General features: G+C 36.9%; 1 protein-coding gene across 1 annotated transcript in view; it reads right to left on the bottom strand.

Moving 5' to 3' along the window:
- The window catches only part of LOC145768990 (maestro heat-like repeat-containing protein family member 1), a 145,142-nt gene that overhangs the window by 23,584 nt on the left and 106,939 nt on the right, over positions 1-14,619 (bottom strand). Inside the window, exons 31-33 of the mRNA XM_082580590.1 lie at positions 14,190-14,336; positions 12,805-12,919; positions 9,745-9,891 (exon numbers count right to left, since the gene is read on the bottom strand). Of these exons, the coding sequence (XP_082436716.1) occupies positions 9,745-9,891; positions 12,805-12,919; positions 14,190-14,336 (409 nt within the window). The remainder of the gene's footprint in view (positions 1-9,744; positions 9,892-12,804; positions 12,920-14,189; positions 14,337-14,619) is intronic.

The following is a 14,619-nucleotide window of genomic DNA, read 5'->3' as shown; positions in this document are numbered from 1 at the left end:
CCTGCTCCTTTCTGTTGTCATACTAAACTATACGACAAGTAGTGTTTAACATAAGAGCTCTTGTCGTTTGGTTGAAGCTTTGGTCAGGCTTGATAGAAGTACCCACTACCCAGGCAGCAAAAATATAAAATTTTGCCTCGTTTCTACATCGCTGGACGTTTAAAAAACGGTGTACGGTCGTTTGGTCGACAGAACGTTTGGTCGACAAGACATTTGGTCGACAGGACGTTAGGTCGACAAGACATTTGGTCGACAAGACATTTGGTCGACAGGACGTTAGGTCGACAGAACGATTCCTTTTAGGGTTAGGGTTAAGGTTAGTTAACTAACCCTAACCCTAAAATGAATCGTTCTGTCGACCTAACGTCCTGTCGACCAAACGTCCTGTCGACCAAATGACTGGGTACCTAAAAAACATGCAATTTAATCGTTTTCAGTGGGTTGGTTCTATCAGTTAAATATGTAATTTTAACCTTTATTTGTAATGAACCTTCTTTTAGTTAGCACATCAGATTTTTGAGACATGATTACAAAATTTATTTTTAATAATATTTTTTAAAACACTGGTTTACAAAAAAAGATTTCTTTTTTGCTGTTAGGACTTTGAAAAGTGATTCAATGTAATTTTGGGGTGTTGAACCCGAATCTGAACTCAGATTTTTACTATCACGTCAGATTATTGAGGTATGATAACAAAAATACCTTATTTTTGCCAAGAGTGGAAGATTTGGCGTTGCGTTTACCACCAATATATGCAGTGCCATAGCGAAAGATTTGATTTTGTTACTTCATGCAAAACATTGACAGAGGGGGGGGTCAATTATATTTTTAGCTTCACTTTTTAGCTTGATATTATTGACAGGACGTTAGGTGTTGCTTTGTTAATAATGTTGCTAATCCTTGCTTTGTTAATAATGTTGCTTCCAAACAAATTAGCATCAAAATTGTAGTTTGTAGATGTATTTCAGCTATTTCTGCACCCCATGGCCTGAATTTCTGGATGTAGCACAATGTGTAAGTGTAACAAATGCAACGTCAAATCTTCTACTGTTGGCAAAAGTAACAATTTGATGTTATCATATCTCATAAACCTGACGTGGTAGGATAAATCAGATTGGGATTCAGCATCCCAAAATTACTCAAAATCAGCCTTCAAAGTTCATAGAGCAAACAATGTGCAGATCAATGAATCATAAAAATAATTTTTGGCAAAAGTGGAAGGTTGACGTTGCGTTTGCCAGCAATATAAGCTGTGCCATAGCAAAAGATTAGTGTTAAACAGGCCCAAAATAGTTTAAATAAAGTTGCTGGATAATTATTGCCATAAAACCATTTACAGTAAATGCTCAGTCATACTTTTGACTTGTCATTACTTTTTGTTAATTATTTTGCGTCAAAAACAAATTGGTATCAAAATTGTAGCTACTTTGTAGGTGCACTTCAGCTGTTATATTTCCCATGGCACGGATTACTGGATATAGCATAGTGTGTATGTATAATAAACACAAAGTAAAATCTTCCACTTTTGGCAAAAGTAGCAATTTGTTGTTATCATATCTCAAGATTTTCGTTGTGTTGCTAATGTGCGTCAATGTAAAAAACGTTGGTCTACAAAAAACTTCAGCAATTTAAATTTTTAATTTTTTTAAAGTAATAAATTAAATTATTATTAAACTATTTTTTCTAGCACTATTTGCAACGTTCATCTGATGAAATTGAAAGTAAAAGTAACAACAAACAAGATGGTTTATTGCTTCACTGACGTTTCGCGCACCATGACTGTAACAGATGGGCAATACTGCCTCATGTGGATTTAACACGCTCCACTGATTACTGCACTGTGCCGATCAAACCATTCATTATTATGTGATGTTTACAGCTGTGGTAGGTCACCAGATTTTAGAGTAAATGAATCTGCCTTCATCTTGATTTACAAAGAGCCCACAAAGATCAACTTACCGTTACACGTAAGTTATGAACATTACATGGTGTCAGAGTGAGATAAGAAGTTGGTAGACGTTAATTTGGACTGAAGTTGTCCAACTGGAGTGACCAGTACGTTTTGCGCTAGTAATCCGTACATTGTAAAAAACATGTCGGAATTAAGGCAACCAAAGGAAATGAGCTTCTCTGTGACAAATATTGCAGAAGCATGGCGCAAATTCGAGCGTGCATATCGAGTGTACCACGTAGCAGCTGAACTCACCAAAAAGGCACAGGAAGTCCAGATAGCCAATTTTTTGAATGCGGCTGGGGCTGAGGCCCAGGAAATTTTTGACAATTTTGTATTCTCCAATGAAAAGGGAGATAAGAAAGATATTTTAGAAGACGTTCTAAAAAAGTTTAAGACCTACTGTGAACCACAAAAAAACGAAATATTTGAAACGCATCGCTTCCAGCAGCGCACACAGCGGGAAGGAGAAAGCGTTGATTCATGGATCAATGACTTAAGAACCATTGCCACAGGATGTAATTTTGAGACTGTACGCGAAAAAGAACGAAACTTGAGAAATCAAGTAGTGTTTGGTGTGCAGGACTCGCATGTGAAAGAAAGGTTATTGCAAATGCCTGATCTAACACTAGCTAAAGCACTGGACATATGTCATGCGGCAGAAGCCAGCAAGGATCACATGAAAGTAATGAATTCTGCAAACGGACATGCTATCAATGCTGTGAGCAAGCACAGTACTAATACTAGGCACAATAATTTTAAACGTGCAGTAGAAAAAACTGATTATAGGCCTACTAAGTGTAAATATTGTGGTGGTAAACATGCTCCTAGAAAATGCCCAGCTTACGGCAAAGCGTGCCATAAATGTGGTGGACGTAATCATTTTTCTAGTGTTTGTAGAAGATCAAATGACAGTACGGCAAGACATGTACCCGTGCATGAAATTGAAGCACAAAATGAGGATGTAGGTTTCCTGAGAATCTCATCAATTAACAGTAACGAAGAGTTTACATCCAGAATGAAAACTCACCTTACCGTTATTGATGGAGATAATCACAAATTTTCTGTCTTGTTTAAACTAGACACAGGAGCCGAAGCCAACGTGATACCGTTGAAATTGTTTAGTGCCATGACTGGTCAAGTGCTAACTGAAACCAACACTAAGCTTTGTGGTTTTGGAAATCTAAATGTGAAGCCTTTAGGCACTACTGTGATTAAATGTGCAAATAAGAACGGTGATTATTTTGATTTATTGTGCTATGTTACTGATGTTGTAAACTTATCGATATTGGGTGAGTCATCGTGTGCAAAACTTAATTTAGTTAAGCAAGTGGATGTATGTAGTGAACCCTTATCACGTGATAGCGTAAACACTAATTATGCAAATGTTTTCACCGGCGTTGGTACCTATGCAAAGGAGTACCACATTCAGATAAAGCCTGATGCACAACCTGTAGTTCAACCACCCCGTAGAGTCCCATATGCAATACAGACCAAACTGAAAAGCGTCCTGGACAAGCTTGAAGAGGATGACATCATTGCGAATGTAGACATTCCAACAGAATGGGTGAGCAACTTGGTGGTAGTTGAGAAGAAAAACAAAGACTTGCGTATATGCTTAGACCCCAAACCACTTAATGCGGTTATCATGCGCGAACGTCATAACATCCCGACGCCAGGAGATGTACAAGCAAAGTTATCAGGAAAAAATGTTTTCACTGTTATTGATATGAAGAATGCGTATTGGCATGTGAAGCTGAGTGACGAATCATCCTATCTCACAACATTTCACACGCCATGGGGTCAAAAGAGATTTTTAAGAATGCCCTTCGGTATTTCATCCGCCAGTGAAGTTATGCAGAAACGAAACGAAGAAACGTTTGGCGACTTACTGGGTGTACATGTTATTGCTGACGACTTGATTATCGCAGCCACTGATGAAATACAACATGACGAAATTCTTCGAAGTGTGCTCAACAGAGCACAGGACAAGGGTGTGAAATTCAACAAGGACAAGATTCAATTTAAAGTCAGTACTGTTGAATACATGGGAAATTTCGTGTCACAAGATGGGTTGAAGCCAGACAACAAGAAAGTATCTGCCATTGCAGACATGCCTCAACCAAACGATATTGCATCTCTGCAAAGATTTTTGGGAATGACAAAATATTTATCGCAGTACATACCGAATGAGTCAACGATTACAGCACCCCTTCGTGAACTTTTGAAGAAAAACGCTGAATGGAAATGGACAGATGAACACGATAAAGCGATGACACACTTGAAAACTGTGTTAACAAGTAAGCCAGTTTTATCGTTTTATGATGTAAACAATCCGGTAACAATTCAGTGCGATGCATCACAGAGTGGTTTAGGATCTTGTTTATTGCAAAAGGGTAAGCCTATTGCATATGCGTCCAGAACAATGACATCAGCCGAAAAGAATTATGCACAAATTGAAAAGGAAATGCTTGCCATTGTGTTTGCAACCGAGAAATTCCATCAGTATGTGTATGGAAAAGAAGACGTGACTGTTGAAAGCGACCACAAACCGCTGGAAACAATCATGAAGCAACCTTTAAACAAGGCTCCACCGAGACTTCAAAGACTGATGCTGAGATTGCAACCATATGATCTTCGAGTAAAATTTGTACCAGGAAAGTACATGTATATGGCTGACACGTTATCGAGAGCATATTTACCGGAGACATCAGACAATGCATTGAATGAAGAGCTTGAGTATGTTATACACTCACTGATTACAAATTTACCTGTTTCTTCTACGAAACTTGAAGAATTCCGAAAAGCTACAAGGGAAGACCCAACCTTATAAACCATATCCAACTACTGCTTGAATGGATGGCCAAGTCTACGGAAAAGCGTACCGGCTCAAGCAAGACGTTTTTGGGATATGCAGAACACATTGCACTTCTCTGAAGGCATTATTTTTTCAAATGAACGTATTGTTGTTCCTTCTAAGTTACAATCTGAAATGTTGACTTTAATTCATGAAAGCCACTTAGGTGGTGAAAAATGTAAATCTAGGGCAAGAGAACTGCTTTATTGGCCTGGAATGTGTGCAGACATTGAAGATGTTGTTGCAAACTGTCAAACTTGCAGCAAGTATCAAAGATGTCATCAGAGAGAACCATTAATCTCTCATGTGATTCCGAATGGACGTTTTATTAAAGTTGGAACGGACATAATGACTCTTAATAATGTTGATTATCTTGTTGTAGTAGATTATTACTCCAAGTACCCTGAAGTAGTGAAACTTGTGGATAAAACTGCAAAAAGTGTTGTTAATGAATTGAAACAAATTTTCTCACGTCATGGCATTCCTGAGGAAATTGTGTCGGATAATATGCCATTTGGTAGTAAAGAGTTTTTACAATTTGCCAGCAAATGGGGTATTAAGTCCACAACATCTAGCCCTGGTTGAACTAGCTGAAAGAACTGTCCAAACTGTCAAAAATTTGATGAAAAAAGCGTATGATGATGATACTGATCTGTATATTGCATTGTTAGAGTATCGTAACTCGCCTATTGCTGGATTGCAGTATTCACCTGCACAAATGTTGATGAGCAGAAGACTACGTACAAAATTGCCTATCGCGACGAAGTTGCTTGTACCGCAAATTGTTGACGCTTACGATGATTTGTGTAACCGGCAAAGTCGTCAGAAACACTATTATGACCGTGGAACTAAGTCATTGCCTGTATTGAAAAAGGGAGATGAAGTCCGTTATCGTAAAGACAATTATTGGGAAAAAGCTATGGTAAATAATGAAAGAGATGAGCCTCGTTCGTACGTCATAGAAAATTCTCATGGACAAATTAGACGAAACCGGCGTGATTTGTATAAAGCTTGTAATTCACCACCTGCACGTAACTATGATTATTTAGATGACATAGTTTCATCCAGCTTCCCACACAATGCTCAAGTGTCATCCACACAGAGCAACCTAGTGTCCCCACCAAATGAAACTACTCCGCAGGTTGTTGAGAATACTCTTAATCGCACGACACGATCTGGCAGACATATTAAGACACCTGCAAGATATCGTGATTGAATTATTTACACCGTGCTTGTGATTTGTTATCAGTCGTTGTGAATGTCTTTAGTAATGTTTAGGAACATCCTGCAAGAAGGGAGGTGTAACAGATGGGCAATACTGCCTCATGTGGATTTAACACGCTCCACTGATTACTGCACTGTGCCGATCAAACCATTCATTATTATGTGATGTTTACAGCTGTGGTAGGTCACCAGATTTTAGAGTAAATGAATCTGCCTTCATCTTGATTTACAAAGAGCCCACAAAGATCAACTTACCGTTACACGTAAGTTATGAACATTACAATGACAATGCGCATCCTCAGAGCGAATAACATACAAAATAAAATTTCACAAGGTTATATACTGCAGTGCGATTGAGGGCAAGAAAAAATATAAAACACGCAATATTTTAAAAATTGGCCAATGATGTGTGAGCGGTTACTTTCCACGTTAAATTACTTAAAATCTTCCAACAATAAACATAAAAATTCGAAGTAGTGACGACCACTAGAAATTCGAGACAAAATTAGATTACAATAACGTTTCCAACTGTGTTTAAGTAGGCTTGAAGCCTGCATGTCGAGACAATAATGATTAATGATAATTTTTAAAATATTGCGTGCTTTATATTTTTTCTTGCCTTCAATCGCACTGCAGTATATCACCTTGTGAAATTTTATTTTGTATGTTATTCGCTCTGAGGATGCGCATTGTCATGGTGCGCGAAACGTCAGTGAAGCAATAAACTATCTTGCTTGTTGTTACTTTTCCTTTTAATTTCATCAGATGAACGTTGCAACTAGTGCTAGAAACGATAATTGTCCTGATGAACACCCAAACTTTTCAGTATTCACATTAAACTATTTCATTATTAAAGATCTGAAAAATATACCAATATTCGATGAAATATTAAGATGATGACCACCTCCAAGCAAGTCAATCTTTTTTTTACATTGATTCAACGTCTACGAATGTTGAATTAATATAAAAAGTGACTGATTTGCTGTCTGGGAGTCATGACGTTACATAGACGAAAAGCTTTTACAAGTTTTATGTTCCGTTAAGAACAAAAAAAAATCACAGATGATAAATATTGAAGAAATTGAGTCTCCTTCAAAAGTTAAGAATATAGCAACGCAAAACTGCTGAAAACAAAATGTTTTGTTTGAGTGAAAGAATCGCTGCAAGTAACAATGCCAAAAGGTGCGAGCAAGAAGTCATGGAAGTGTGAGGTATCAAAAATTTAAACAGGTTGTCTTTTTTCTACATCAATGTGACGGTAGTTAGTACTTCAAAAAATTTATATCATTGTTGACTGCAAAAACTGCATCAAATACGTTTTTATTTTACATTTTCAATATCGGCCAAATTTAGTCGATACCAATGCTCCAAAAATGTACCGAGTCAACGATATCGATACATCGGTACACCTGTACGTATAAGTAATTAAGTACGTGTTAAAATGTGTTCAGGTCATGCCTACAAGAGCATTGTTCCGCTTCTTAATGTTACATTTTCTTGAAGTGATTACATTTACGGCGTCATACACTTGACATACATGTTGACGTGGTTCTATTAATAATCTCAGCGAAGATTATACAGCGTTTGACGTTGAAATTGTTGCCACAAAGCAGACGCAGACATTTGTTTTGGTTTAGACTTCAAAATAATAATCGTTGTTATAATTGAGCACATGACCAGAAGCAAAACTAATAAGAACAACATAACCACAAAAGTTTAGCAAAAAAAAACAAAAAAGCGGCAAAATGTACGGCGAGTAATACAGTACACAGCCATTACCTTTTTTGTTAATTTTGTGTAATTTTTAACTTCCTTGCGCAAGTAGTAAATGTTGGAATAATTTCTTAAAATTTTTATGGCAGTGTTTTTGTAACTAAATATTATATTTTAATACTCTGTACAGTTCAAAGTTTGGAGATCAAACAATTAAAAAACACACTTTAAAGAGGGTAAAAACTTATTCACCTTAACAATTCGTATAACGGTTTAAAGCGTGGCCTCCGAAAATAGATGGCCTAGACACCGTGCACAAAATTTCAGAACTGAAGCCTGAAGTCGATTGCAAATAAACGTATACTTGGGTTTTACATTTACCTTAAATGTTTCCACAATATTTCAACACTGAAACAATTGAATGAAAACACTTGAAAAAACAATTTAGGCAAATGCAGGACCCAAGTAACATGTTTACAGTCGCCTTCAGCCTTCTGTTCTGAAGGCTAGTGCACGATGTCTAGGCCATTTATCTTCGGAATGGCCGGTTTCGGCGAGTTCCCTATTCAGCAATTTTTTGAAAATCCAACAACGCCTTCTGTAAATCCAACGACGTCTTATGTTTATTTAGAGGATTTTGTATTTTATTCCACAATATTGTTTCTTTTGCATTCCGACAAAGAAAAATAAATTAAAATGAAATTTAGCGAAAAATGTTTGCTCACATAAAATTGACATCCTACGTCATCCACCTTCTTTGCGTCATGTTTATGTCATTCGTCATGTCATTCATTTTTTAAATAAGCTATTTGTTGATTTTATATATTTCAAATATATTTTACATCAAAACAACCTTTTTCACAAAACGATGCTGCAACTCAAAACAGTTAAAGAATTTTTGATGTCAACATAACTTTTGAATGTAATGTAAAGGCAATTACATCGTTTTAACGTCGCCAGACGTTGAAATCGTGTACAAAAGGGAAATTTTGCTGACCAGGTATAGGTTGTACCTGAGAAACATTTACAAAAGCCATTCGATTTGTTCAAAAGAACCCATTTAGCCTAACAGTTCGTATTTACATTGATTCAATGTCTGAATATTGAATAATATTCAATCGTAGGATTTACAGAAGGCGTCGTTGGGATTTCAATAAATCGCCGAATAGTAGCAGACCCATTTATCTTCGTAGGCCACGGTTTAAAGTCATATGGCGAGTTATGTGTAACCATGGCCACCTAAAGATACGGTCTGATTTGTCACATTTTGCAGAAATTTCCAGGTTTTTCTAACTTCGGGCGAACGTTTAAATAAATTAAAAAAAAAACTAGGTTTTTACGCTTTCTTTATTCTTTTCCCCAGATGACACAATAGGTTTTAACATCCTCACATGTTGAAAAACAAAGAAAATTTGGTTTCGAAGATTTTAATCAGACTGTTAATTTTCAATAACAGTCTGATTTTGCGTTTTTCAACTTACTTTTTCTCATTTGCTATTGCTTCCCCAAGGCAACAAAAAAGTTTTATGTCATCAGGAAACCACAAAAAGCAAAAACATCTCAAAAAATGTCAGTCAACCACTAGCAGTAGCTGTAATCAAAATCTGCAAAATGTGACAAATCAGGCTGCATCTCCAGGTGGCCATGATGTAACCAATTACATTTCTATTACGTAAAACAGTATTTAAACGTCGCATCAGCTGACTATATTGTTTCTTTAGTTGTTATTGAATTTTCATCTATGCTGGTAAGTTGTTACGTTCTTTTGCAAATTTTAAATTTTAAAATACTTGTTTTCAATAAAGTGACGGGTAAGTGTCAATATTTGAAGCCAATAATGCAACCATTTTGGCTTCATGCAAATGGAGAGAATCACATGATACACCGACATCGCATTAGTATTGAAGGCACATTGATTCGACAAATATATTGACTTCAAAGAAAACAACTTCACATAGATTGAGGAACATGATATAGTAACACATCAGCCATCGGCTACCTGATTTTTGGACGCGTGCACGACGTTGGAGAGGCCGACAATGCAAAGCAGCCTCACAAACTTGTGCGAGTCTATGACACGGCTGCGCAGGCTGTTCATTATTATTTCAAGGAGAACCTCGTCTCTACATGGTTGTTCTTTGACGAGCTGCAAAATTTAATATATTCGAAGTTTGTTTACAATAAATTACAAAGCAACGTTAAGACAAGAATAAGCAAAAGTGCAAAGAATGTTAGTAAATAACAACAGTCCATGCTCTAAAACAGGGCTTCTCAAACTTTTTTGTTCTGCGACCCCATTTTGAAAAATATATTTCTATGTGACCCCATTATGGGCCATGGGAACATCCACGTTAATGACATTAAAACGTGATTAGTTCTTTTGTCTCAATTTGTTTTCTTTGTGCTTCCATTGTTACCACATGAATCTACGGAACTTAACCACTGATCCATAGTCAATTAATCTTGTAACTGATTTAAACTCAGGGATGCCAGTGACAAATTTCTAATAAACTTAGATTGCGTGCTAAAAAAAACCCAGATGAGGCAAAAAAAACCCAGGTCCAGAAAATGTGTAGTAAAGCGGTTAAAAAAAACCTGCGAGTGCTTTTAGCACCATTTTAAATCATTACACAGAAGCCTCAGAAAGCTACAAATAGTAACACGACGTATGTATATATAATTATACATGCTTATGTTGGTATGGTAGTTAATATATATGGAATATAACTACAATATATACAAAAACAAGAGCTTGGTAGGCCTATATGGGCTACAGCAAAGATTTTGGTTCAAAATTGCCTTTATGGTAAAGCGTCTAGCTAGCAAGGTCCAGTGTGTGTTTAACCAAAATTTATAAAACTGACTAGATGTATGAGTGTATAGGCTAGCCATTGAGGTTAGTTTTGACTTTTGAACTAAACTTTTTGCTGCGTGAGTTGTAGACTGCGGCTGAGGAGAATCATCATGCCTGCTAAGTGCTTACAGTTTGGTGTACAACTACGGTAACTTGGTTCTTAGCAATAAACCCTGCTTAGCTTTTTTCATTTGAACATAATGTTGAAAAGAATAACTCAAATCCACAATAAATAAATGTTCAATTGTTCAGTAACACAATAGTTGTACTACTCCAATTTTTAGTCATCCACATTTTCATACAGTTGGATCATTTCTTCAGCATCCTGTACCTCACTGACTGCAGTAGCTGATGCAAAAAACATTACCTTATCATTTTTGTATTGCAGTGTGGACCATTTATCGAGGATCCTGGTGCCTTAATACCATGCAAGCTCTGTAGCCTACAAACTTAAAAACCTAGATTTACCTAAATTTGAATTAAAAAAACTTAAAACCCAGATGTGGTCAAAAAAGGAAGTGGCTGCATTTACGGCGCCGTAAATACAGCCGTTCCATGCCTTTTTTTAATCTTTACGTCGCTTTTACTGCGCATGCGCGCTGTTGCTGGAAAAAAGTGCGTATATAAGTTCTAAATTCAACTGTTTTTGCCAAGTGAATCAGTGGCGCCTGCGATCTCTGTCTGGCTCATATGCGCAAGGATATGAGTTCGATTCTACCGAAAGGTAATTTTTTTTAAATTTAATTCTAACCCAATAAGACTCAATCGTTAGGCCACGGTTAGGCTACGTATTTTTGTGGCCGTTCAGTTTAGTTTGTTTTTAGTTCTGACCATCACAACGAAAAAGCAGTATAATAATGACAAACATAACAGAGGTATAAAAAAAGGTAGAAGCGACAAAACGCGTACATCATAGCGTGTATGAATCCAAAGCAGGACAATCAGTTTAAAATATGGCACGGTCGTAACACCTAAAAATTTTACATTCCATGCCTTTTTAGAAAACGGTAGAAGCGACAAAACGCGGTGGCTATAGCGTGCATGATACCAAAGCAGGACAATCAGTTTGAAATATGGCACGGTCGTAACCGTGGCGTCGTCGTAACACCTTAACAATTCTTTTTTAAATTTAAAACAGAGAAAAAAAGGCTAGTGAGTTTTTTTTTCTTTAACAATTAAAATGAGTAAAAAAAAAATTCTAAACTTATAAAATTTTTAGGTGTTACAACCGTGCCATATTTTAAACTGATTGTCCTGCTTTGCTATCATACACGCTATAACGTCCGCGTTTTGTCGCTTCTACCTTTTTCTATACTTCTGTTATGTTTGTCATATACGGTACTGTCTTTTCGTTGTGATGGTCAGAACTAAAAACAAACTAAACTGAACGGCCACAAAAATACGTAGCCTAACGATTGAGTCACTTCGGGTTAGAATTGAGTTAAAAAAAAACTACCTTTCGGTGGAATCGAACTCATATCCTTGCAAGTATGAGCCAGACAAAAATCGCACGCGCCACTGATTCACTTGGCAAAAACAGTTCAATTTAGAAGTTATAAACGCACTTTTTTTTCCAGCAACAGCGCGCATGCGCAGTAAAAGCGACGTAAAGATTAAAAAAAAAGACATGGAGCGGCTGTATTTACGGCGCCGTAAATGCAGCCACTTCCGTCAAAAAAACCCAGATCTAGGTGGAAAAACCAAGCTCTGGCATCCTTGTTTAAACTTTAGTCTAGGTTCCTTCAGAAACTAGTTGCTAGGCAGCCTAGGCTACTTTGAAATCATAATGCGAGCGGTAAGGTTACTTTTGGTCAGCACGTTACAGCAATGACAGCGTAACAATGCATCAATTGTTACGATTGGTTATATTTTATCGTTCGACATTTCACACCGACGGTTGTGGTCAATTAATTGACATCATGGCAAGACTACAACCTACCGGCACTAGACTAAATTAAACTATTTCATTACGACCCCAAAATTTCATTACGCGACCCCATTTGGGTTCGCGACCCATAGTTTGAGAAGCCCTGCTCTTAAAGTTTGCACTGAATTTATAAAAAAAACATACGAAAGATTAGACACGCACAAGAAAATATTGCTAGGGGGGGGGGGGGCTTAGAGCAAAAGTTTTGCTCTAACCCCTTCAAAGTACGGGGACACAGGAAAAACAAGCTCCAAATTGCAAGCCTTTTACAAACGTACCTGGGCAAAGAACGCAACAACAACCACGCGTTGCATGTCATGTATACTGGAAAGATAGTTGTTCAAGTGTGAGACTATGTGGGGTACATCAGCTTGGTGATGACTGCAAAGTCCCCTGTCATCAAGATAAAGACAACGTTTATTGGTAGCATTGCTAGCATCTACAAACGAAGTGGTGAACCATTCGTCAGTTGAAGCATTTCATCTATCCTCTCAAAAGTGAAACTATTCGACCGTTTGTCTGACTGTTTAACGATTGTGTTTAACAATATTGTGATATTAATCGTTTTTTTTGTTTTTTTTATACTACGGTATACCAATTGTTTCATGCAACAACTATTTTCGTTAATCATAATACAAAAATGCAAAAAAAAAATTATAAATGCTGAATACCTCATGACTTAACTGCTGTTTGACTTATTCTGTACCTCAGAAGTGTGGCCACATGCTTAGCACTAATGAACACTAATGAAACAAGTGGCACTAATGAACCACCTCAATTGCCAACAATGGCGGGGATGAGGACTGTTTGGACGTTGCATCCTGGAAAATGCTGTCCCAGTGAGAACTATGTTAACGGTCAGCCTCCTTTATTGTTTGTTATTGTTTCTTTTATTAGTTTGTTTATTTCTTTCATTCATTCATGTCTGTTATTCATGTCCTTTATTGCGTACATTATAATGAGTAAATGTTCTTTAAAATCTAATTGGTGAATTTGTAGTGTAGACTCTAGTTGACTGATTCAGGTTTACTCTTCAATGTGTTGATTATTTCAGGACACATATGACAGATTGAGACGCAATAGTGCAAATTTTGTTAAAGCATTTAAATTTTAGACAGATTGATTGCTAAAAAAAACAATTGTTTTTTTATTACTTTATTGAAAAAAAACAACATGTTTTTTTAAGAACAAACGATAGCAAATGAAACAACTCAGATCCCTAGCTATTGTACTGCTATTTTGCACTCATCAAGTGCTGGTATTTCCATAACCATCCAACAAGATGCTGCATTTATTATGTTGGTGGTAAATGCAACGTTAATCATGTAACTTTTGGCAAAAAAAACATATCTTTGATAACATATCTCAAAAGTCTGATGTGATAGAAAAAATCTGAGCTCGGATTCAGCATCTCAAAATTACTTCACTTCAGTTCTTGAAGTCTAAACCGCATTAAAAAAGTTTTGTTTGTTGTCCACTAACAGTGTATCCACTTATGCTAGCGATTCTGACTGCTATGAAGCGTAGCAGGTCGGCCTCCAGTCAAATTTGAAGGTCGCACGTTGGAATGGCCTGTGTTAAAAAGTTGCCATGGCACAATCCTTATTTTTATATTCAAAACTTCCTTTGTCGTGGACCTACTAGCCTACTGTGATTGACTTACGATGCGATGGAGTTGATCACTGTTGTCAAGGTAAGATCGTCTTTCCTGATGTTTAAAATCTCCCAGACCTCGCCATGGTTGAGGTAGATGTTCATCTTTCGCCCGCAGCATGCCAAAAACACTGTCTTCAGTAAGTCGATGGCTTGCCTAGAATATTGATGATGAACTAAAATGCTTCCACAATACAAATATATTCACTATCATCATATCACAAAGATGAATGACAGGAAAATTTTATGTTTTGATCATCATTATCCTGATGCTTTCATCACAACCGTGCATCTGTTGCAATGAACAAAACGTCTATGGGCAAATCCATAAATTACTTCACAGGCCGCCAGCGAATGCAAATCCTGGATTTCGACACCTTTATAAACTCCAATAAATCACAAGCAACCATCCAAAACCGGCCTGTTATCGCTGAACATGC

The sequence above is a fragment of the Aplidium turbinatum genome, chromosome 4 (genome assembly GCF_918807975.1).
Source record: "Aplidium turbinatum chromosome 4, kaAplTurb1.1, whole genome shotgun sequence".
Classification (NCBI taxonomy): Eukaryota; Metazoa; Chordata; class Ascidiacea; order Aplousobranchia; family Polyclinidae; genus Aplidium; species Aplidium turbinatum.
The sequence above is the reverse complement of the archived record's forward strand: the minus strand, read 5'-3'. Positions and strand labels throughout refer to the sequence as shown.